The sequence below is a fragment of the Zingiber officinale genome, chromosome 3A (assembly GCF_018446385.1).
Source record: "Zingiber officinale cultivar Zhangliang chromosome 3A, Zo_v1.1, whole genome shotgun sequence".
In the NCBI taxonomy this organism is placed as follows: domain Eukaryota; kingdom Viridiplantae; phylum Streptophyta; class Magnoliopsida; order Zingiberales; family Zingiberaceae; genus Zingiber; species Zingiber officinale.
The window spans coordinates 164,620,509-164,643,436 of NC_055990.1; the positions used below are offsets into that span (position 1 = coordinate 164,620,509).

A 22,928-nucleotide genomic window follows, 5' to 3' on the forward strand; every position below is an offset into this window, starting at 1 on the left:
CTATAACCCCCTAAAATTATTTGATAGGACGAGCTAATCCAATGAATGTAACCTAAATTGATGGTTCTAATATATATATCTGGACGTCGGAATGTGCTTTGCATACTCAGTTGCGCACTAGAGTCGTCCACAAGAATGTAATCTAAATTGACGGCTCTAATATATATATCTGGACGTCTGAATGTGCTTTGCATACTCAGTTGCGCACTAGAGTCGTCAACAAACGGATGTACAGGTTAACAAATTTATATATAAGGAATAATATGTTGTCGACCTTATGTTACACACCTCGTGCACATCTAGTATATTTTTATTTTTTTTCTACTTTCTTTACCCTAAATACTAAACCCTATACATTAAATCCTAAACTCTAAATATTGTACCTTAAACTCTAAATTTTAAAAAATAATAATAATAATAATAATAATAAAATAAAATTACACAACTGTTTATCCAACCCCTAAATCCTATAGCATCAGTTTACTATATACAATGATCAATATATATATATATATATATATATAATTATTACCCTGTTGTTTGGTGAGCGACGTATAAGCGACTCAGAGTGATTTCGGATACCTGGACTACTCCCAGGTGCCCCTAAGTGGATTTCGATCATTCAGGATGTCCAAGAATGGTCTAAACACCCAAAATCATTCTAAGTCACCTAGCGTCACTCACTGAACCGTTATATATATATATATTCCAACCCTTAAATCCTAAACACACTAGCTTATTGACATAATTAAGAGCTGTAAATTTTTTTTTAAAAAAATAACATTTTTCTCGTTGTGAGAGGTGTTCACAGTGACAACTCATTGTGACAAAAAAGACGAATACGCTCGCCCCCAACGTCCCCGCCAACCTGTCCTAGAGCCAACACGAAAAAATTAAAAAAAGAGACAACTCATGCAGATAGCTCAGGTAAAAATCATATATAAATAATAATTTTTTTAGTTATTTTTTAAATAAAAAAAATATAAAACGATCATCTTAGGATTGACATTAAAAAAAATTTATAAATATCTTGAGCCGCGTTAAAATGCATACCAATTATCTATATCCTTATGTCGCTCTCTCACGCAGATCCACATGTACCTAATCCACGTCTCCTGAGGCGTATTCAGCTGACAGTAGGGATAAGTCAAAGTATATATGGAACATTAGTGTATTCTTTTTTTGGATAGGTTAGTGAATATACGTTCCACGTATTGGAATTGCAGGAATGGAAGGCCAAAGGCAGCAAAAAGTTCTATAGAGAAAGTAAAATCATGTATATCATTTACTTCCAATCAATAATATCAAGAACGCGTCATTTGATCTGATTTGATCATTTATCACATCATCATCTCCTCAAGTAATGGTATATTATAGCTGTAAAATTATATTCTAAAATTTAAAGATATTTTTTAAAATTGGAATTTATGAAGACCACGTTGGACGAAGAGTAAATTGTAAATTGTAAGGTGTGAAGAAAATATATACTTCCTTTTCGAAAACAAAAATCTAAATCGTGATAAGAATGGTCCCGCAGGGTCTTCTCGACAGGTGTCCGGCTTCCATTGGATAGAGACGGCATTTCCCGCGTGAGGATGGACCCAAGCGGTGGGCCCGATTTCGTTTGGGCTTATAAATTTGGAGCATCGTCGCCATGAAGCCGCAGAGCTGATGGCCAAGTCGCGAAGACACGCTGCAGACCGCCTCCTGGGCCGCGCCGCCGGGACCGACCTCCCAGACCTCACTGAGGAGGAGGTCTTATGGCCCATCGGCGACTCCTCCAGGTGGCGCCGGGCCGATCCCGACCGCGCCAGCTGTGACGGGGAGGTCGACCGGTGCGCTCGTCCCGCCGTCGCATCCTCGGCACCGGTAGAGGTGCCGGTCTGGCCCAGTTTCCTCCGCGATCGTCCCTCCGGTCGGGCGGAGATCGAGGAGGAGGAACCGACGAAGGGTGATTGGATGCCGCCGCACGAGTACCTGGCGAGGTCCAAAGGGCGGAGCGTTGCGATGTCGGTGATGGAAGGCGCCGGCCGGACACTGAAGGGCCGGGACATGAGCCGAGTTCGGGACGCGGTCTGGAGTTGGACCGGATTCAACGGTTGAGAGCCGAACCGGACCTTAATACGTTTATTTATCTGGTTGAATTGATAGTTTGTATAGAGTAATTTGTTCTTATGTTTTGAATGAATAATCTCAAGACGCGAGTTAATTACAACAAGGATCACTTAAAATCTTCCACAATAGTTTTAATCATATTAATCATTCCTTTATTAATAAAAAAAGAAGATATTTGATTATAGCGAGTTATTTGTGAGGAGAAAAATATAAGATATATATATATATATATTACTTTTTTGGGAAAGAGACTTGTTTTTTTTTTTCTAGGCGCTTCTTTGATAAAAATATTTTAGGTCATCCTTAAAAAATAAAAATTACATTTTGACATGAGGGATGGATTCTCTGGGGCAATTTTTTTCCAATTAATTTGTTGATAATAATGGCGAAGGGAAAGAAAATGTCAAAAAAAATATTTAAAAAACTGTGAGAAAAGATTAATATAAAGGCGGAAAATGAAAAGAGAAAATTGGATGGAAAATGGAATAGTATTATAATAGTTTAAGAAAACAAAATTGGGAAAACAATCACATCAATCTGTGAGTGTGAATATCAAAGATGGTCATCACCTTTCAATGTTGTTTTCAATTATTGCAACACTAGTTGTTCAAACTGTTTTGAAGAATTGGAGCTTATTATTGAGATTTATTGTTTATCAGTTGGTCAGAGTGAGCATCAACCTTTTTGAGACATGAAAGGAGATAATAAACAATATTTTTGACACTGTTTGAATTCATAATCAATTCAATATCCAGTCCAAATCAGTTTAAAATGACCATTTTAATATTCATAGCTATTCGCAATTATTTAAAAAAATCTGAATGGCAAGCAAATCAGATTATTACAAAAACTCTCCCACTGGCCACTATATATCATTAAAGATTTCAATTCTGATAGTTTGCACTAGTTTATAGATTATTGTCATCTAAATTGACATGTTAAGAATCTCAACTCAGTTGATCGACAGTAGATTATTTTAGAATGAACCTTTTGGAGTTAGCTTTCTACCTTCATGAAATGCCAAATCAAATCTTTGGTTTATATACAGAAAAAAAAAAACACAATAACACTGACAAGCTTCATGTGCATATGATTCCAAAGCTCTGTAACAGTTCATCATTCGGTGCCATTACTTCTTTCAACAATCGCATACCTCTTAATTATCTGTAAACAGAATAACCAGAGTAAGTTTCATCAGTAAAAAATTCCATAGCTTTTAGCAATTATTCATCATTTAGAACATCATTCTCTGTTTTTTTTTAAAAAAAAAAAAAAGAACACAGACGATAACAAAGAAATCTGGAACTGAACTAAAGATCCTTCAATATCAGAGTAACTATGACAAAGCTTCATATGGAAATAATTCCATAGCTTTCAGGAGTTATTCATCATTTAGCCATTCAATCTGGCATCCATATCACCAGCACATTTCCAAAATCACAAATTTAATTGACAGAGCATTTGCCGCACAATCGAACGTGTTGAAACAACTAATTATTCTGATTTCTAAGCTCAGAAACACACTGGAAGTATTAACAGAATCAACTTCCGCTATTTAAAAATGCAGCAAAATTCATAATTTCGAGTTCTGTAAAAGAAAGAAATAACACAAGGGAGTCGATCATGGTCATTTAGGTTTACATTTTTCTCCACACACAAAAAAAAGCATTAAAAAAAAACAGGGCTTCAGATTCGGACGACTCGAACCCCAAAATAATTTTTTAGTAGAACCCTAAGTAAGCAAGCGGCTTTGCCGCCAGGGTCGTACCTGAAAACGACGGCACTAGTTGCAGAAGACGCGCAAGGCTGAGGTGGTGGTTGCGCGCGGCGGAGGAAGCACGTTCGATCAGGGGCCGGTATATATAGAAGCGACGTGGCGGTGGTTCGGAAAATGGGAAAGAGCTGCTACGTGTTACCCTAATATCTACGGTGCTTATGACGTTTGGTGCCTTTCATCTGCTTTCTCGAACGTTGGATTAATGGGCTTAAACTGGACCTCCAATTGCAATAAAAAGGTCCTTCGTTAATCCAGGAAATTATAATTTTTACCATGCCATACTAAGTATCACCAAATATTCACCTCATCAATTTCCAAAAAAAAAAAACGCATTTTTATAGGACTTTAAACTCAAAATTAATGATTTCCCAAAATCCAGTGCTCAACTTCTTGGTGTTTAATATCAGTAAAAAAAACACACATAAATAATCATCAGATTACAAAATCCCAGGCATTATAAATGGCCACTGTGTTTCTAGCACTAATTATGCCATCGATGCTTCATATTAACTGAAAATTCTGTCTCGTTTAAGATCCCTTGGTTGGGGCTGTGACAGCAATAGCTAGCATCCTGAACAAACGATAATTCAATTAATAAATTTTCTACAATTATTCGGAAGGAAAAAACATGGAATGTGCAACACTAATTCTCAAACAGAATCCATTGCTCACCATGTGTCTCTCCAATGATGTGGAACAAGATAGCATGCAATCAGTTCATCCTGCAGACGTATCAGAATTGGATCCATAAAAGAATAACCGGCAGTAATTTTACAGATTAACTCGCAGGTTTGGTTGTAAAAAGAGTTATTTTTGACCTTACAGATTTCTACAGAATAATTAATCTGATATATGATTGTAAATATAAGGGTTAATTGCGCCAGTGGAACCAAGCAGATGGGTTAGATGATCTGAACAAGTCAAATAAATAGAACGAGCAAATTAAACTAATCGAGCTGAGCAACAGACCCAGCAGGTCAAATGAGCTGATTGGGCTCGTGGACCAAGTAAGCTGGTCAAGTCAATCGAATTGAGGGGGTGAGCAGCGAGTGAACAAGCAATTCAATGAAAAACAAGGACTAAACTATATTGAGATTACCATTATAGTGATTAAGAGCCTTTTGTATGGGACTATGACCTCAGCATTTTGTTAAAACCTCTGCGCCAGTCCTGGTGATCAAAATTGTGTGCTCAAACTGTGCGGCACGACTACCATCTGCAGTTACAGTCGTCCACCCGTCATCCCAAGTAATGTTTTCAGTACTTCCCATGGTTAGGATCGGCTCTGAAATCATAAAACCACATGATAATTGATAAATGTTATGCTTCTAAGAACAGGCATCTCACTAAAGAGCTTAAAGCGACCCATAAAGAAGGAACATAGTAGATAAGTTAAACAACAGCAATAACAACCAAGCTTTATCCCACTGATGAGGTCTACTATAGTAGATAAGTTAAATAAACACAAAATTCTATAAGCTTGCTTATTCTTAGGGCCAAAAGTCTAATGTAGGCAAAACGAAACCCAATATGTATATGGTTAATATGGGCTCCAAAAGGGTTTGCGAGGAACCAACTATACGAATGTTGATACAATATGATCCAGGACCAAACAAGGCGAAGATCCAATCTTGACGATGAGCCTAGCAAATATGAACGGATCTGGAGAAACTGAAGGTTCGGAAATGATCTCAAAGGCATACAAAGAACAAGGAAAATAAATAGAGATGAATTTTAATTAATATTTTAACTACAGCAAGTTGTATCTTTATTTTATAAAAAAAAATCATGTAATAGAGGATAAGCATGCAATAATACGAGTTCTCTCTGTATTTCTTCCTCTCTTTTATTTTTCTGCCCTTTCTTTTCTCTTTACCACCAATTGCTGGTCCATAACAAATGTCCTTTACAAGTAACTAGTTATACAATGGTATATCTGATTTCGTTCCTGAAGACGAAGCTGGAAATGAACCTTCAAGGATTAAGCAGCCAGAGAATACATAAAGGAGTACTTGCACATAAGATTACTCTGACTTGATTAAATTACCAGTCTAGCAACATTTCTAAGAGTATTTGAGAATATAGGGAAACAAAAAAAACACTCAGGTTGTGTATAGTGAGGTGCATTAAGATTTCAAAACCCAGCTTGCACAAATATATGCAGATAGAAGAAGCGAGTTCATATTCTTTAGAATGCAGCATGTGCTAATAGTTGTGCACTTCATGCACAAGAAACCTTGCATTGAAACATAAAACTGACAGAAAATCAATGAGGCATAATAGATTTACCAATGGTAAATGTTTCACCTTCAACCATGCAGCCCGATTCATCATTACCTAATTAGAAAACCATTCTCATCAGTAAAGATCATATATGCAAAGTCAAATTCTATGATGATTGTTCAAACAATAGATTCAAATGCTAAAGTTAACTAGGTCATTTATATTCTGAAGAGAACAATTTCAAGGAAATACGTAGAACATCCACTAGAAGCTTAAAGAGTTAGAATTATTAAAGCTTTAATTCTTAATGCCTCTTCAAATATTCTAGCATTCAAAGAGGCATTCTACTGTGTAAGATTGCTGGAACACTCCGCAAGTATGCATTCATAGCAAAGATGCGCATAAACAATAAGGTACCATATAAGCAACTATCATCACTATTGGTTCCTTAATCCTATCTGACAGACATGTAATATCAAGTGATGAACATAAATTACCTATCTACCTTACTGTATAAGAACAGATGCATTGCAAGAAATTCTAAATCCTTAATAATCAAATTTAGCCCGTCATTCCCTAATTAGTCACTAGAACAAAAAATACAGAAGCAATCAAAGGACAGAACTACTCTTAGAACATATACGTGCAGTGCTACAACTAACCAAGAAACTGCAGAGTCATTGTACAACATGACAGTTTTTTCCTGGCCAAAGAACTCCCTTTGAGCTTCCACATTCCACAAGGATCAGAAATTCTTAAATCTTTATACAAATAAAAGTATTGCTTAGAAAGGATACTGCGTGGTCATCCAACCAAACAAATGACTAAAAGATTCAGAAAGATCTAAATTCCTGTTAGAACATTCATTTCAACTATCACTCCCTGATGTGAACCAAATATGATCCAAATATCTGCAAGGCTGCATTTAATCAAATTACTCGCAAGTAGTATAATGCACTATCTGGAGAAAGGTTATGAATCACACTAAAATTACTCTTCAGGAAACTTATAATAAATTTTATCAGATGTAAGATCTCACAGAATGGCGGTTCATAAAATCCACACTCCTCTCAAGTTTGTTAATGCAATCACATTTAGCACAACATGAATAAATGCAAGTACACGTGACATCAACAGAGATAATTAACCGACAGATGAGAAAAAATACTCACGATGGTGCAAGATGAGTGGCTCAGAATGGAATACTGTCCCTACACCATGACCAACAAAACGCTCCACAACACCATAGCCATATTTTTCAGCATGCTCGCTAAATATTGTGCAGAAAAAATGAATAAATGTTCAAATGAATCTACAGAAGCTTTAGATGTGAATCTTAAGCACAAGAAGAAATTGACAGTCTTATTCATAAAAGAGTACAAAAAGTGCAGAAGTGTGTGAATCTTGTCTGTGCTTTTTTACAAGAACATAAATGGCAATTGTTTTTTATCAGACTAGAGGATCTGATAATCCTATCGTCAAAATCTGCATATATAATCTGAGTTTATCAACCCGTTATTTTCTATAGACTAATTGAATACATGGTGGCAAAAGGTGATTCGCTTGCCCCCCAGTGCCTCCGCCGGCCCGTCCCCAAGCCAACACGGAAGAGGTAAATCACAGGTGGCTACTAGCCTTGGGCAACAATAAATTGAATACAAAATACATGGAGAGATGCCCACTGTCCATTCAAACAGCAATACTTCTTCCAGTGCAGTATAGCTTGCTTTGTGCAATTCATATGAATATAACGACAATCACATTATTTTTACATGTAAATAACATGCCATTTAAGGTCACACCCACAAGCTCCAGTAAACATGATTTAAACATTGAGTCAATGAACAACTAATAATGTGGAGAAAAGTTAAGCATGAAGGCAAATGTTCATCAAAAACTAAATTAAATTTGAAAACATATCAAATGGCTAAGCGATTCAATGACTAGAACATTGTATGAATCTTGGAGTTTATTTTCTATAATCTTCTTTTTGATTTGATCAATGACTAAAACTTTTGAACCATAAAAATGACTATCATAAATATCTTATATAGTCTAGTGCTCTTTGAAGTTGGGTATAAATTCGAGGAATGGCTTCAAATAAATCTATGGGTATAAGCCAATAGAGTTTTATCCTAGCTACAAGTGACACTGTTATTTCTTGTCTAAACTCTAAACTACCAGTCTTGACTCTAGTACGAATAAAGTAGACAAAGTAATTGTAGCTTTAGCCATTGATTGACACGGTAGAAAAGTGAATATTTGTTTTATGGTAACTCTAATATTTTAAACCTACCCAGTTGACACCCCATACAAAAGTATATAACAGTTTCATTGCCTTGTACACAACACCAAGTTATAAACTTATTGCCGATTTAAATTGATGTTGGGTCCCTCCTTCCCACCATCACCATCGCCAAAAATTAAATAGGAGCCCTTAAATTTATAGATGAAACTTATCAGTGAACTTAAATTCTTCATAGCACAAAACTATCAGGTAAGAGAACAAATATACCTTATTCTTTTGCCAATCTTCTTAAAGTTTGCACCATCTTTGCAAACATATATGGCCCTCTCTAGGCATTCTTCAGCCACCTAGAGAAAAAAGTATATATATAAAGTCAAATTCTACCTAATTTCCGTTTTGGTATCTTTGAAGTCATTGCTTGAAGTATGCCTTACTAGAACTTTGCTACCCAGTAATAACAACATTAGAGCAATTAGTATCGTTCATTTGCTGACATATTTCATATTTTTTCTCCACAGTTAAACAGTTTCAATCTATCTTAATTCACCTAATGTGAAGAAAGATCAACATTTGCTTCGAAGAAAAAGTCTTACATACGAAATCTCTTAATCTAATCTACAAAAAGTCCCGAAAAAATTAAATGGTACTGACTAAAGGGTAATCAATCAGATAAAATATATATTGTCATTGAGAAACCTATATGTATTGGTCATATCAAACCAACATTGACTAATAAGAGATTCAACAGACATAAGAGGTAGACTTCTTTTAGAGATGTCAGCTTCAGGCCAAGGTTTGCCAAACTGAATAGTCATAAGTCAGACAATCCATGGAATCCCCAACTCGTGTTGTCCATAGATTATACCAAACACACCGCCAAGCTGAATCTCATTTCATCATTACATTTTCACCGAGAACACAATCTATTCATGGTTGCACCTTAGATTACTAACCTGACAAATGCAGATGACCATATCTCGTACATTATGTATTGTTCACAATATCACCATAAAGTCACATTGAAATGAAAATTAGTTATACGAGATTATGACAAGTGTCTTAATTGAAATACTGCTGAACTTTACTTTGACTAGACGCTTTGTCAATTCGTTGACATTTCCACATAGAAATGTTTTTGATGTGTCCCCATGATAACCCTGAAATTCCAAAAAAGAAAAGAAAAGAAAAGAAATCAAACATCAAGCCTTGTCTTGATAATTCTCATAGCAAGTGTTACATAATATATGCGTTGATATGCCAGAAAATATTATTTCCATCTATAGGTGAATTGACTAAAAATAACTAAAAGTAGAATAACATACATTCAGATAAACAGTGACATCGATGTTTATGATGTCCCCATCCTGCAGTAGAAAGGCATTGCAAGCTGAAGGACAATCAAGAAACCTATAGAAAGTGGGAAAAATATGAAGGATTAAGGCACCATAAAACCTGTAGTTGGCGGGAATCAGGTATCCCATGGCACATGCATTCATTTACTGATGTGCAAACACTTTTGGGAAATCCACCATACCCAAGTGGGGAAGGATAAGCCCCAGCATCAATTATCATATTGTGAACTGCTTTATCAATTTCATTTGTCGTTACGGATGGCTGATGAATGGAAGCATCTCTCAAACAGTTAATACAATATTTTAAGCACACAGAATTTGTAGGAATAAAATTGGGCACCTTAAACAAGAATAAAAGAAAGAAGTTGGAAAACAAATGATAATGAAAAGTGAAACTTACATCAAACTCAAAATAAGTTTAGTAGATAACAAATGAAAATTTGCTATTTCAAGCATATATATTATCTGTTTTTTTGCATGTATGTTAAGATTCTACACAAACAACAGTAAGGAGTTTATGCTAATGAGGGCATGATCTAATATTTTAGGTACAGCAATTACCATTATAGCCACATTAACAGTGAAAACCTCTTAATAGAGATTGACTACGCCATGCATAAGAATGCCTTATGTTGAACAAAATTATCTAAATCAAAAGGCAGGTGAGTGGACTATCTACTGCTATATATTGTACACCAAAATTAGGATATTTTAAGTCAATCTCAAATGCCCATATCTTATCCAAAACAGAATAAGAGAACATGGATATGTAATGCCCCATGCATCACATGAGAAAAGAGGGAAAATTTTGATTTAATAACTTCTGTAAAATAATTGAGATAATTCCTTGAAACAAATCATAAATCGTATCTTCAAGATAAACTGACATTTGAGTTGCTAAAAACAACAAGAACACAATTCTTAAATTGATTTTGTCAGTTAAGACTTACAAGGATAATTTTTTAGAGTTAATGTTAATAGTGCGTGCTAATAAATGCCCCACGCATCACATGAGAAAAGAGGGAAAATTTTGATTTAATGAACTTCTATAAATTAATTGAGATAATTTCATGAAACAAATCATAAATCGTATCTTCAAGATAAACTGACATTTGAGTTGCTAAAAACAACAATAACACATAATTCTTAAATTAATTTTGTCAGTTAAGACTTACAAGGATAATTTTTTAGAGTTAATGATAATAGTGCGTGCTAATAAATGCACAAAATGCAAAATGATCTTTTATGTATATATATATATATCAACATTAAAGGAGGAAAATCACTCAAAGAAGTGTTGGGTCTACCTGCACTCAATTAAAAGGATTGTTTGGCAAAAAGGAACCCATCCAAAGTAACTCATGAGTCTATGTGTTGGTCAGTCTATAAGGAGTCCGCAGTGGAAGAAGCTGGCAATAAATAATGGATCCAGATCAATGTGCATTGGTTCTTAGCATAACTAATTATATTCTAAAGATTGAATAATATCACTTACCTGGTAGAACTATCATGACCAAGCATAATTTAGAGAACCAAACTACTAACTTATGAGGCTCAACTACTATCCCAAAATGCACAAGTTGAAGTTAGAAGTATCACGGTTTAAAATCTCGACCCGTGTTGAAGTTTCAGTCCCACGATACAGTTTCAGTATCGTATTGTGTCGTGCCAATATAATTTTGATATTTTTTATTTATATATAGTAATTATTAGATAAATATGTTTATTGTGTATAATTTAAAATTAAGTTATATACTGATTTTATATAAGTTTTTAATTATTGAACAACTTAATATTGATAGAAAAAATAATTAAATATAATTTTCTTTAAAAAAAATTGATCTATCAATAACTCGAATTAAAATTGTTTAGGAAGCAATATTTCCTAGGCATATCAGATAAAGACATTCTAAGACAAAAATATATGTTTCATATGTTTATGAAGCAAGAATCCTAAAAGTAAAAAAGCTAAATATGTTAATATTCGTCGATCCAAATTTCAAATTAATTCTAAGATAAAAAAAATATTATCTATAATAAATATATAAACTAACACAAAGATGTTACTTTATATATAATAATTATATAAATTAACTATTTATTCATTTAATTAATTATTAATTTAAATAATACATATTTTAAATAGTAAAAAAATATCAGAATATCAATTAAAAGTAAGACAATAAAAAAATATCAGAATATAAATCTGAGTTTTTTAGAATTTTTAAATAAAATTTAAAACAATGAACAAAGAATTTTCATAATATTAATTAATAAAAAAATTTTAAAAATTTTAAATTTTAAACATATTTTTTATATATTTTATTGGGATAATTTAATTAGGGTTTATAAAAACCTATTCGAAATACCCCACTTAAGTTGGGAATTGTTTGAATTAATTAAATCGAAAGGTATAATTTTCGATCATGTAACACGAACATGAACATTGCGCTCATCCGGTGGCGCTAAAGGCGTTCTGGGACGCTTCTGGTGGCATCGGAGACGTCTTGCAACACTTCCGACGGCGTGGCACTTATGACACTTCCAGCGGCGCCGAAGGCATCCTCCGTTGCGACACATCCGACCCGCCTGCGATGCATCTGGACACAGTACTTGTGCGAAGCGTGGTTAGAGGCATTCGAGATGCCTCTAGGACATCTTGAGCTTTTGCGAAGAGGGGTCGAAGACGCCTTGGTCTTGCGACACTTCCAACAGCGCTAGAGGCATCCCACGACATCTCTGCGACGCCTTCGGGACACCTCCACTCATTTTATGGTCCTGCTGCCTCGCTGCTGCCTCCCTGCTACTGATCGTTCATGGTTGCCTTCGCCACTGCCTCCGCTACTTTATATAATGTTTTTTTTATTAATCGATTAACAGAAGGAATTGATTCGATTCCTTCTATCGCAATTCCGATTACTTCTATCGCGAATGTGTCGTGATTAATTAAATCGAAAGGTAATTTTCGATCATGTAACACGAACAGGAACATCGCGCTCATCCAGCGGCACTAAAGGCGTTGTGGGACGCTTCTGGCGGCATCGAAGGCGTCTTGCAACACTTCCGACGGCGTGGCACCTGTGACACTTCCAACGGCACCGAAGGCATCCTCCGTTGCGACGCATCCGACTTGCATGCGATGCATCTGGGACACAGTACTTGTGCGAAGTGTGGTTAGAGGCGTCCGAGACGCCTCTACGACATCTTGAGCTTTTGCGAAGAGGGGTCGAAGGCGCCTCTGGGACGCCTTGGTCTTGCGACACTTCCAGCGGCACTAGATTCGATTCCTTCTGTCGCAATTCCGATTACTTCTATCGCGTATGTGTCGCGATTCCTTTTGTCACACGATGCGCACGCTCGATTCCTTTTTTCGCGTGACGCACGTGATGATGCATGTAAAATTATCGTGCTTGCTGTGCCGATTTTGCTCCCGTGTCGGAACAGTAAAAACCATCTGTGTCACGCGGCATGCAACAGTATTTCAATCATTGAGAAGTACCTCATGTATTGAACTTATAAACCTTCTTTAATAGCCCACACTTCTTCAAGTAGGACGAAATCAGGATGTCATAATCTCCCTCACTTTAGGTCTGACAACTTGTCAAGGCCCAACATCCAACTCAATCTAGAAACATCCCTAATCAAAGGTATGTGAGGCCCAAAAGTAGCTATGCCATAGCATAAGAAACCCTTTCCAACACCCAACCATGCCTAAGATTAGCTCCACCTAAATACCAATTGCCACAACCCACATAAATGAGAAAACAAAGCCATTAACTTCAGGCCTAATCACTAGCCCAGAATGTTTAAGCTCGAGGAATTGTAACTCACCAACAAAAGTTTATAAACTTTATGGTGTAGTAGGAACAACTATAGTATATTTCACTATAATTGTTCAAAAAACATTAAATGTAGCCATGTGGAATATGCATAAACAAGACAAATTTTTCAGATAAATTTGCCAAGTATTCATGGGTGTTGCTCCAGATAATGACCTAAGTACAAAGGATAGGTACTTACTCTAACCAATGTTCCTGCATAATCTAAGACGCGGGCCGCAAGTTCACAGGCAGCCTTCATGCGAGAAATACCCTCATCATCATGTAATTGATGCTCCCTAGATAGTTCCGGCAACAAGCCTGAATCAACATATGGAGGTCTACAGATGTGATCAGGAACAGGAAGCCTTCCAGAAACTTTTCCACGCCTTAACGGTGCCCTTTTTCTTAATTTTATTGAACCATGTAGTTCTCTTGACCTTCAAATTAAAAAGCTCAGTAAACACATCATTCAATAAAATGCTTTACTGATCACTGATCAACAAAACTTGTAGATATGTTCCATAGAATTAAGCATACTTCAGTAAGTCTACAATGATAACAAGTGAAATATATTTTAGTAACACATGAACATGATGAAAAAAGTTTCAAAATATGGCACAGACACCACCTCAACCCTAGTCTGCTTTATTTCACACAGATCCCCTCAGGGAAACCTACTGAGGAGGCAATTGAGAAAAAGAAAAGATGAATTGTTTAAATATATTGCAGGCACCATGAATCTAATTGGTACAAGGTTTGTTTATTTCATTTTTAAAAAAATTCTTTCAAGCATCATCAATTTTTTGTCACGAGATGTGAAAACAAATCCTTGCCAAAGTATGTCTGAATCATCAATGGTGTGTCATGCAACATCACTAGAGTAAAAATAGTTTGAGTCTTTGACTAGCACTACATGAGACTAAAATAATGCCATTTAGAGAGCCTCTTTCTACAGAACATGACATTCAAGGTGTTCATTGAATTTTAAAATCATAAGGAGCAAGGGTTAGAATGCAAATGGAAAATACTAAGTAAAATCCATACAATTCACCCTAAACAAAAATACAGGAAAGAGCCAGAACAACAAATAGCTACGTTATGACAACATATACGCTCATAGAAAATGGGGTGAAACTTGTTGTCGTGCCCTCTGAAATATACTAAAACATAGAATATTGAATATGCATACCTTTGAATTCGTACAGCCTCCTCCAGTCCTGACAATTTCTTCGATACAATGATGCCTGGTCTCTTCAGAGTATACTCTCCTGATAAATAAAGTCATTTGGATATAATTGAATGGGGGGAAGGGAAAGAAAGCATCCTACAGAAATTAAAAAAAAAAAAGTACCACTAGGGAGCATAATCGATGGGAATTTATATGTACCCTAGCAAGTACATCTCAAGAAGTTAAATTTCAAACTTCTTCAAGGAATACAAAATAGAGCAAAATTTGTCTTTTCCGCTATAAGAATAGGAGCAAAAAAGGAAAAAATACATTGTGAGTGACCCACCCATGAACTGTGAAAACTGAAGACCGAGGAGTATCTCCCAACAAATAAATGGTGAAATGACCCACTCCTGAACTGTTAAGACCAAGGAGAAGCATCTCGCATTGTCTATATATATATATAGTAAATAGAAGCAGTATAGCTTCGTCTAAAAAGATAAACTTCAATTTTTTTTCGACAAACATATGATCACTGCAAAACTTTTATCTTTTCCCCTATAAGAACAGGAGCAATAAAAAAAACTAATACATGATTAAATCACCCACTCATGAGCACAGAAGACTGAATAGCGAGGAGAAATTTCTCGCATTGTCTATAAAAATAAAAAACTAGAAGTAGCGCTTCTATCCGAAGCTCAAATTCGACAATACCTGAAGGGGGGTTTGGGATGGAGATTTCGAGAAGTTGACCGACGAAGAAAGAAGACCTCCAAGAAGGTTCAATCGAGGGAGGAATCGCCGCCGATACGCAACATGGCCGGCAAATGAAAGCTTTCAGTGCCATCCGCGAGCGCCACTCTACGGAGTCCGTCGGGGCCTAGGAATTGGGATATCGTAATAATAATAATAATAATAATAACAAAATATCGCTTCTTAAGTTTTATAACGGGGATTATAACGTGCCGGGTTCACGATTTGGGCCAAACCGCCTCAAGTATTTTAGCACCAATAAAAAATATATATACATACTGTAGAACGTAAATTATTTCTAGAAATTCGAATTCTAATTTACGAGTATTGAAATTGAAGTGCCCAATTAAAATTATATAAAAGGTAGATTTGTCCTATCAATGCAAAGTTTATTATGGTACAATTTTGATTAGTCGAATGAATCTCTTTCGTCTACGTGTTTTTGTCCATATGACAATTAATTAAATAAAGATATTAAATTTAAAAAAAACATCACAATTAAATTTTAATTTGTTATTAACACAAATAAGTTAAATCATCTGTCGCAACTCACGCCTAACCTCAGTGTCGAGTTTAGCTAAATGCACAGTGATTTGTAGAGGTGAGCAAAAATTCGAAAAAATTGAATTAACTAAATTGAACCAATCGAATTTAGAAATTCGGTTCGAGTAATTCAGGTTTCAATTTTTTAAAAAAATTCGGTTCGATTTTTGATTAATTCGATTTTGAATTTTTATAATTCAATTAAATCGAATAAGAATATTATTTTAATTAATTTTTATTTTAAAATATAATTAATTAAATAAAATCTTTTTTTAAAGGTAAAACCGAATAGAATTTTAAAATTCGATTAATTCGGTCGAAAATCGAATTAACCGATATCTTATCAGTTCAGTTGGTTCGGTTTCATAGAGAAAATCAATCGGTTCGATTGGTTGAAAGGAAATTCGGTTTATTCGATTTTCAGTCTATTTGATTCGGTCGGTTCGGTTTTGACCGAATGCTCACCCCTAATTATTTGTGATAATGAATCAATCAAAACTTGTGCTAATTTCAACAATAATCCATATTTTTACAACAACCGATTTAAATGACATCAGATTTTAAACCTCATTGTATTTCGCTGGAAAGTGAGATGGCAACTAGACTCGAAGAATCAAACAGAATTAGGCTCTAATTATAACTCTAGTTATCAGACTAACAAATAGTAACTTTATATTCATCATGTTTCTGGATCAGTGAAGTAGACAGGGCTATCAGTTCCACCCATGTTTGCTGAAGCAAATGAATCTAGAGATTCTGAGATGGATGGGCTCGAAAGGCTTTCATCGGAATCCGAAATATCGTGATGCATTATAGAAATGTGTTCATCAGGATCAGAAATTTCAGACTCTGAGGTTCCGTGCATGAGCTTGCTTATTGCTGTCTTTGCAGTATCAACAAACCACTCATCCTCAGGAAGTGCACTAATAAAAATTCTCTTGTTAAGGTATTTGAAAAGAAAACTAAATGATAATTGCCAGATAATGCACAACATAAAGTCATACCTTTGAGGATCTATACCTCTAGCAGAGAAAGTGCCAATTGCTCGTGTTATAACAGCCGAGACGAGCTGATGGACAATTCTAGATGAGTATCCCCCACAAACCGTAATTTCAACTATGAAGTGCATATCAAGTATAAACTGGGGAGACAATCAAATGTTAGTTCAGCAAGTATGAAACTCAAAATTAGATGATTGATTGAGAGGAAAAACGTGCCTGTTGCAAGCCAAGAGGCTGAAGTTGAACAGAGTCATCTTCAAATACATTCCAGAATTCATGCTCTTCAGAGAGCCACATAACCACTGTCTCTATTAACCTAGAAAGAAGAACTTTTTGTATCTTTTCTTTCCCCAGTAGGACATCCCTTGCCACACTTGCTAATTGCTGTAGCCTTCCAAATATTCCCTGAAATTAAACATGTAACAATGTATTGCCAGAAATTAGTGTGATGGAATAGCAGCCTATAAATGTCGACATATCAGTTTAATTCCAAGTTATTGAGCTGGGAATTGCATTTCCTACACAAAACCAGACTATTCATTCAGGAAAGGAAGTTCATAAAACAAATTAGAGAGAAATGACAACAGTCAGTCATATATACAAGCAGAATAGCTAGAGGATCAAGAAATGATACTTTTGCTACAGAAAGAATAAAGTATAAAGGCCTTATTAATGCTGCAAGGATCAAAAACAGAGAAATAGAATATCCGCTGAGGGATAAAGTTATTTTTTATCCCTCTTGACTCTGAGTTTGTTCATCTGATGGGTCATTCATGTGCTTTTAATTAGCAAATAGCACCATGATAATATCAACAGAAAAATTAAAAGTTTCGAGCAGTAAATCACCCGAAATGGCAAAGATGGAAGTGGCTCTAAATCCCAGTAAAGGTCATCTCCTTTGCTTTCCAAATATATCCGAGCATCTAATTTTGCTTTTCCTTCCCGTGAGTAAATGAAGGTCAAGACATACTGTCTACAGAAATGATCTCTAAGCTTATCTAATGAATGTTGGAGATTTCGCCTCCAATCTTTGTAGTCCACACTGGTAACAGAAACATTTGAAATGTTTTCTGATGAGCCACCACCCCTATCTTTGTTTTCATTTTGCGCAAAGGTAACTATTTTTTCTACAGCTATTGGTAAGAGTTCAAGAGCAACAGCATATGCAGTGCCTAATAGACGAAGCTGCTCAGCATCAGTTTCAACCTTAAACTCTGCAGATTCTTTTGGTTCAATGAGATTATCATCTTCAGAGGGACCAGGTAATGTCTTAATTACTGCCTCTATGAACTTATCGAACAGTTGAAGAAGCTTATTTAAAACGTGCCTTCCAAATTGTGATATTACGGTTGGTGTAAGTTGATCCAATATATCCTGTAAAAAAAAGGTCAGATAAAACATCATGTCAGCTATTTCATCAATAAATCAGTGAATCGTATAACCATGAAAACCCAAGTTCATCATCTTAGGAAAGAGCAAAGAAACAGGGACAACTGTAGTACCACACTCCATTCAATTTAGAAACTTAATAAACTTAGATCATAAAAATTAATCTAAATACACGTTTCTGAATGCAAAGTGTATTCTTGTCTATTTACTAATAAATACCTAGAAATATAGATCCAGATTGCTTTTCATTAACAAAACTAAAAGATTTATTATGGTAACACCACTTATAATTTTAACATTTTCAGTGGGTGTATTATAGTTTATGTTCATCTGAAAGAAATATACTGGTTTTCGAGAAATTTTATGCATCCAGCAGCATGAAAAATGGTACTTACTTCCACAATAGTCATGAATTTCTTCCCAATGCCTGAAAACATGAAACCTGATGGTGTTGCAATAGAAACTGGCAAATCTAACTGAGAAGATAGAAATTCCAAATTATCATCCTTTGTCAAATCAAGAATCCTTCTTCTGGCTCGCCTAAAGTTCATATCTAGAACCTCTTCAAGGTAAGGAAACAAAAGTACCATAATTAACTTTGAGAACTTTAGTCCTTGTGGTTCCAAAAGGGAACAGTGACTAAGGCATGCCTGAATACAGATACATGTAGAACGAAGAGCCATGGCAGTCTCGGGTGAATCAGAGTTTTCTTTTACTAAACGAACAAAAGATTCTATCTCATCTTCAGCCCACTGCACAATTCGATTCATGTAATTAGCCATGTCTCCAACAATTAAGGTGGATTCTTTTGTTGCCACTGAGATTGTTGAGAAAACAAGCTCAGAAAGAATTGCAGCATATGTCTCTAAGTAAGTAGAACATGAAGGAAGAAAAGCCTCAATCTTTTTCCGAAGACGGGAATCATATGCATTCAGCATTAATTTAAGTGCTAGAGAACCTTTCCCCAGCTTAACTAAACCAGATGCAGCTTTTCGTAATTCTGTAATTGATATATATGGTTGCTCAGTGATCCCTACAATCTTATCCACAAGCATTTCCTTTTTTTTGAGAAAAGCTAACCTATACGAAGAACCTTCAACTGATGTATTTCCCTTCAAGTCACATAATTCTGGTGAACTTTTTTCCTCAGTTAATATAGCTGAAAGTGCTTCTTCTAGTTTATGCTCTGCCAATAAGACATCTACCATTTCCAAGAAAGTAATCTTAGGGTCCTCCAGATCATTGTGCAATAACTGATTGATATCAGCAATATCCTCCTCGGAATTAGGTTCTCCACTGCTATATTTATTCCACACTTCTAATTCTCGGCAAACACCGCTCATGAGATCTTGTACAATAATTCCTTGAGCAGAAACATGTTTTTGGAGATCAATCAACTCTTGCTCCATTTCTATAACCTCTTCTGATAGTCTGCAAATAAAGCGCAAAGCCACTAGCAAGTTCAGGCAAAAATAAAAATCCTAAGAATTGCATGTTCTCATGGAAACAGAGCAGATCAGGTAAAACATCTTATATACTGAATGCTTTTCTACTGGTTTATTAACACGACTTTAGCAAGTTAGACCTAATTTGATGTTTTCATTGAGAATACATGAATCAGATCTTGCTTTGTGATGCTAACTGGCAAGATATTTTCATAAATCCAATGTAGGGATTGTAGTAAGGTCGGTTCTTTCATTTTAACTGTGACTATCCAATGCGAATGTGGCAAGTTTGGATTTGAGAACTTGAGTTTTGGTTCCTGAATCATCACTATCAAGCCCCATTAGCTCCAACTATTGAGATGGGCTACAGACCGTATCCCCCTATATGTGGCAGTGTAAGTTTATATTGCCAGTAATATCCAGATAATTAAATTATTTTTTGTTAAATGTTAACTAAACATTTTTGGACTTGAATTGACTTTATTAATCTTATAATACAAACAGACTTGAAAATCCTATTACCTAAATTCTCTTAGTGTATGTTAGGGTTGGGTTAAGTTTTTTACGTACCTAGAACTAGCTTATTTTACAGTATGGACACAAATCTTCACGCTATGGAGTGGATATGAGTAGAAAGATAAATATTCATGATGAATTATGTCTCTCAAATAGATGTGAGTATATTTAGAGCATTTTATTTTTTTCAAGAACACTACCCTTTAGTCCCTTATCTAATGTATGTTAGAATAGATGATCTATATCAGGAGGGGCTAAACATTGCCGCTCATGCCCCAATGACACGCATCCAAGTGGTGCAGGGACAACACATGGTCTAGACAAAAATAGATTCAACAGTTTGTAGCTAATGGATCAGCCCTTTATTTGGTCCATTCCATAAATGATATACAGAATTTTGATTTAAAAAGAAAAAAAAAAAAAGAGGTTGACGCATAATGTTCTCTGGAATTAGTCCAACATAACCAATATAATATCCTAGTATTTGTCAAGGTCAAAGCCATCACCCAATATATACTTATCTATTAACCAATCCAACGAACTACTGAGAATTTATTGCATAACAATTGCAAGCATATTGGTTTTTAATCTGCTAATAAATAGAAATTGATATGTATTGATTCTACCAACATTACCTGAGGAAGGCTAGATACTTGGATTGTGTGTTCCCAGATAGGTTTTCAACAGCATCCTTCAGTTCCAAAAGTTCAGAACAAACTTTTCTGATACCCTGCATATACATCCATTTCCATGAAGGGTGTAAAATCAACCTTAGATTGTGCAAGCAAGATTTAAACCCACAAAGTTGTAACATTTGTCGTTCAATTTATTTCAGCCAAAGATCATGCTGATTTTGCAGCAATTTATGGATTTTTGGTCACATCCAGTCCTCAAGGGGTTTATTTATTAAAAATATATATCAATTATCCTAGTTGATTTTCATTTAACTCAAAGTGAGGTGCAGATGTGTTTTATGATAAATGTCCATCTGTTGGGCTAGTAGTAACAATCACAATTGATTGAGTAAACATCCTTGGTTCAGTCAATGATATAACCCACCTAATGCACATGCATTTATCTAACTACATATGCTGTTGGATTGTCACCTAATTGTACATGCATTCATCTGACTTCTGAACCGAGATGACTGAATTGAATTTGCATCAGATAGATGCCTACGGTACATTGCCATGTCAAACTTTTACAGTTGAACAAGAAAATCTGGAAGGAAAAATTAGAATGGTTGACACTTCATGTTATTAAATATAAAAAGTGAAATCATGAATTACGATGACATGTTGAATGTGGCATCCAAAAGCCTGGCATAATTGGGAGCAAAGTCATTCAACACAATAGAAAATCCACCTCCAGGCTAATATTTTCGTCTAATGGCATAGTATTTCCAGACGGAATTTTTTCATTGGAAGTTCCATATCACCCAAGTGAAGTCCCTGATTCTTGTAGTTGTTTCGCTCTAGAAACCTGTCTGCTAAATGTCCATTTATATACCTAACATGTCTCTCAATAAACAACAAACCTAAAACATCTAGATCTACCATATTTTTCAGTAGGATAAGCTGTAGCAGATACAAGCAAGTAGAAATTATATTAAATATGGAACTATAAATCAAAACCAAACTACATCATGGAGCAAACCGTGAGATCACCGTCACTAAACAAAAGGGCGCCGCTGCTAATTCCTCAGTTAAAAGGATAGTTTAACAGAGGGTTAGAGAACAAAAGGGGGTTTAGAAATCGGGGTACCTTCTCGGTATCGGATTGGTAAATGGAGTTGATGCTGGACTGGGGAGTGATCCATTCATGCGGGGGGAAGTAGTCGTCCTCCTCGCTGCTCTCCATCTGCTCTCCTCTGCCACTCCGCCTGCTTTCCCCTTTCTCCTGCTCCTTGGCTTCGACGCGGACGAGAAGACGAAGAAAAACAAAGGATTTTAAAAATGTTTTCCTTTTCGCTTCTTTATTTTATAAAAGTTTTATAATCTTACATAAATCCCTCGAAAGTAAAACCTTTTGCAAAATAGGAACAACGCATTTACCGCAGCCAAATATAAACAATTACATAAATATATTAAAAATTAAAACTTTTTAAAAAATTGTAACCAAATTGTATTAGTTGATAATTTATTCTGCTTACTCCTAGAGCTCCCTCAATATTAGATCAGTACCATATTAAACGTAAGAACTTTTATATAACTCAATCAAAAAATCTCTTTTATTGTTTTTATTTGTGTAAACAAAAACTAAATTAAAAAAAATCATGTGAATTAAAAAGAAAAAAAATATATGAAAGAGCAGCGCTCTGTTTACTCCCTCTCTATGGACTCGCTCCCTCCCTCACCTATGCCAAGGGCCCAAGTCAATTAATGTCTCTCTTACTTTCTAAAATATGAAACATATAAAATATGGACAATTTTTTAAAAAACTTTGAATATATTATTTCACTATTTAATTAAAAAGTTAGACTCTTTAATAATAATCAACTCTCAATTGACATTAATATTTCGAAAGTAATTTTAAGCCTTATTAATAACTTCAACTTCTTATCTATATTAAATCATA

The 22,928-nt window shown here is 35.3% G+C and overlaps 3 protein-coding genes and 1 long non-coding RNA gene across 5 annotated transcripts; 1 reads left to right on the top strand and 3 right to left on the bottom strand.

The window, feature by feature from the left end:
* The first annotated feature begins 1,671 nt into the window (after positions 1 to 1,671).
* Positions 1,672 to 2,103, top strand: LOC122050885. Its single transcript, XM_042611753.1, has one exon. It carries the CDS (start codon positions 1,672 to 1,674, stop codon positions 2,101 to 2,103), a length of 432 nt encoding a protein of 143 aa, XP_042467687.1.
* Positions 2,104 to 3,053: 950 nt separating this feature from the next.
* Positions 3,054 to 3,995, bottom strand: LOC122054235. The gene is made up of 2 exons (XR_006132609.1): positions 3,884 to 3,995; positions 3,054 to 3,279 (listed from the first exon to the last, which is right to left on the bottom strand). It is a non-coding gene; the product is annotated as an uncharacterized LOC122054235 (long non-coding RNA).
* Positions 3,996 to 4,270: 275 nt separating this feature from the next.
* Positions 4,271 to 15,621, bottom strand: LOC122053364 (methionine aminopeptidase 1B, chloroplastic-like). Its single transcript, XM_042615385.1, has 12 exons — positions 15,419 to 15,621; positions 14,726 to 14,804; positions 13,736 to 13,973; positions 9,816 to 9,977; positions 9,686 to 9,727; positions 9,449 to 9,520; positions 8,631 to 8,710; positions 7,288 to 7,385; positions 6,182 to 6,229; positions 4,992 to 5,177; positions 4,565 to 4,614; positions 4,271 to 4,463 (listed from the first exon to the last, which is right to left on the bottom strand). The coding sequence occupies exons 1-10, from the start codon at positions 15,549 to 15,551 to the stop codon at positions 5,032 to 5,034; spliced, it is 1,098 nt and encodes a 365-aa protein (XP_042471319.1). The 5' UTR covers positions 15,552 to 15,621; the 3' UTR covers positions 4,271 to 4,463; positions 4,565 to 4,614; positions 4,992 to 5,031.
* An 853-nt stretch (positions 15,622 to 16,474) lies between these two features.
* LOC122053365 (exocyst complex component EXO84C-like) lies at positions 16,475 to 22,310 on the bottom strand. Of its 2 annotated transcripts, none has more exons than XM_042615387.1 (7): positions 22,116 to 22,310; positions 20,987 to 21,081; positions 18,786 to 19,821; positions 18,208 to 18,375; positions 17,218 to 17,406; positions 17,005 to 17,141; positions 16,475 to 16,923 (listed from the first exon to the last, which is right to left on the bottom strand). In XM_042615387.1, exons 1-7 carry the CDS (start codon positions 22,209 to 22,211, stop codon positions 16,680 to 16,682), a joined length of 1,965 nt encoding a protein of 654 aa, XP_042471321.1. In that variant the 5' UTR covers positions 22,212 to 22,310; the 3' UTR covers positions 16,475 to 16,679. The 2 variants fall into 2 exon arrangements, with proteins under 2 accessions (XP_042471321.1, XP_042471320.1); XM_042615386.1 differs by having other exon boundaries at positions 17,848 to 18,375; positions 22,116 to 22,309.
* Between the last annotated feature and the right edge of the window lie 618 nt (positions 22,311 to 22,928).

Excerpts from the sequence above, each read along its gene's own strand:
- LOC122053365 (XM_042615386.1), bottom strand. The coding sequence starts at position 22,211 with ATGGAGAGCAGCGAGGAGGACGACTACTTCCCCCCGCATGAATGGATC. Across the intron at positions 18,376-18,785 it reads AATTCATGACTATTGTGGAA|GATATATTGGATCAACTTAC; the intron begins GTAAGTACCATT and ends TTTTTTTTACAG. Across the intron at positions 17,142-17,217 it reads AGCCTCTTGGCTTGCAACAG|TTTATACTTGATATGCACTT; the intron begins GCACGTTTTTCC and ends TTGTCTCCCCAG.
- LOC122053364 (XM_042615385.1), bottom strand. The coding sequence starts at position 15,551 with ATGGCACTGAAAGCTTTCATTTGCCGGCCATGTTGCGTATCGGCGGCG. Across the intron at positions 13,974-14,725 it reads GAGGCTGTACGAATTCAAAG|GTCAAGAGAACTACATGGTT; the intron begins GTATGCATATTC and ends TTTAATTTGAAG. Across the intron at positions 9,978-13,735 it reads ATGCAGGAACATTGGTTAGA|CCATCCGTAACGACAAATGA; the intron begins GTAAGTACCTAT and ends TCCATTCATCAG.
- LOC122050885 (XM_042611753.1), top strand. The coding sequence starts at position 1,672 with ATGGCCAAGTCGCGAAGACACGCTGCAGACCGCCTCCTGGGCCGCGCC.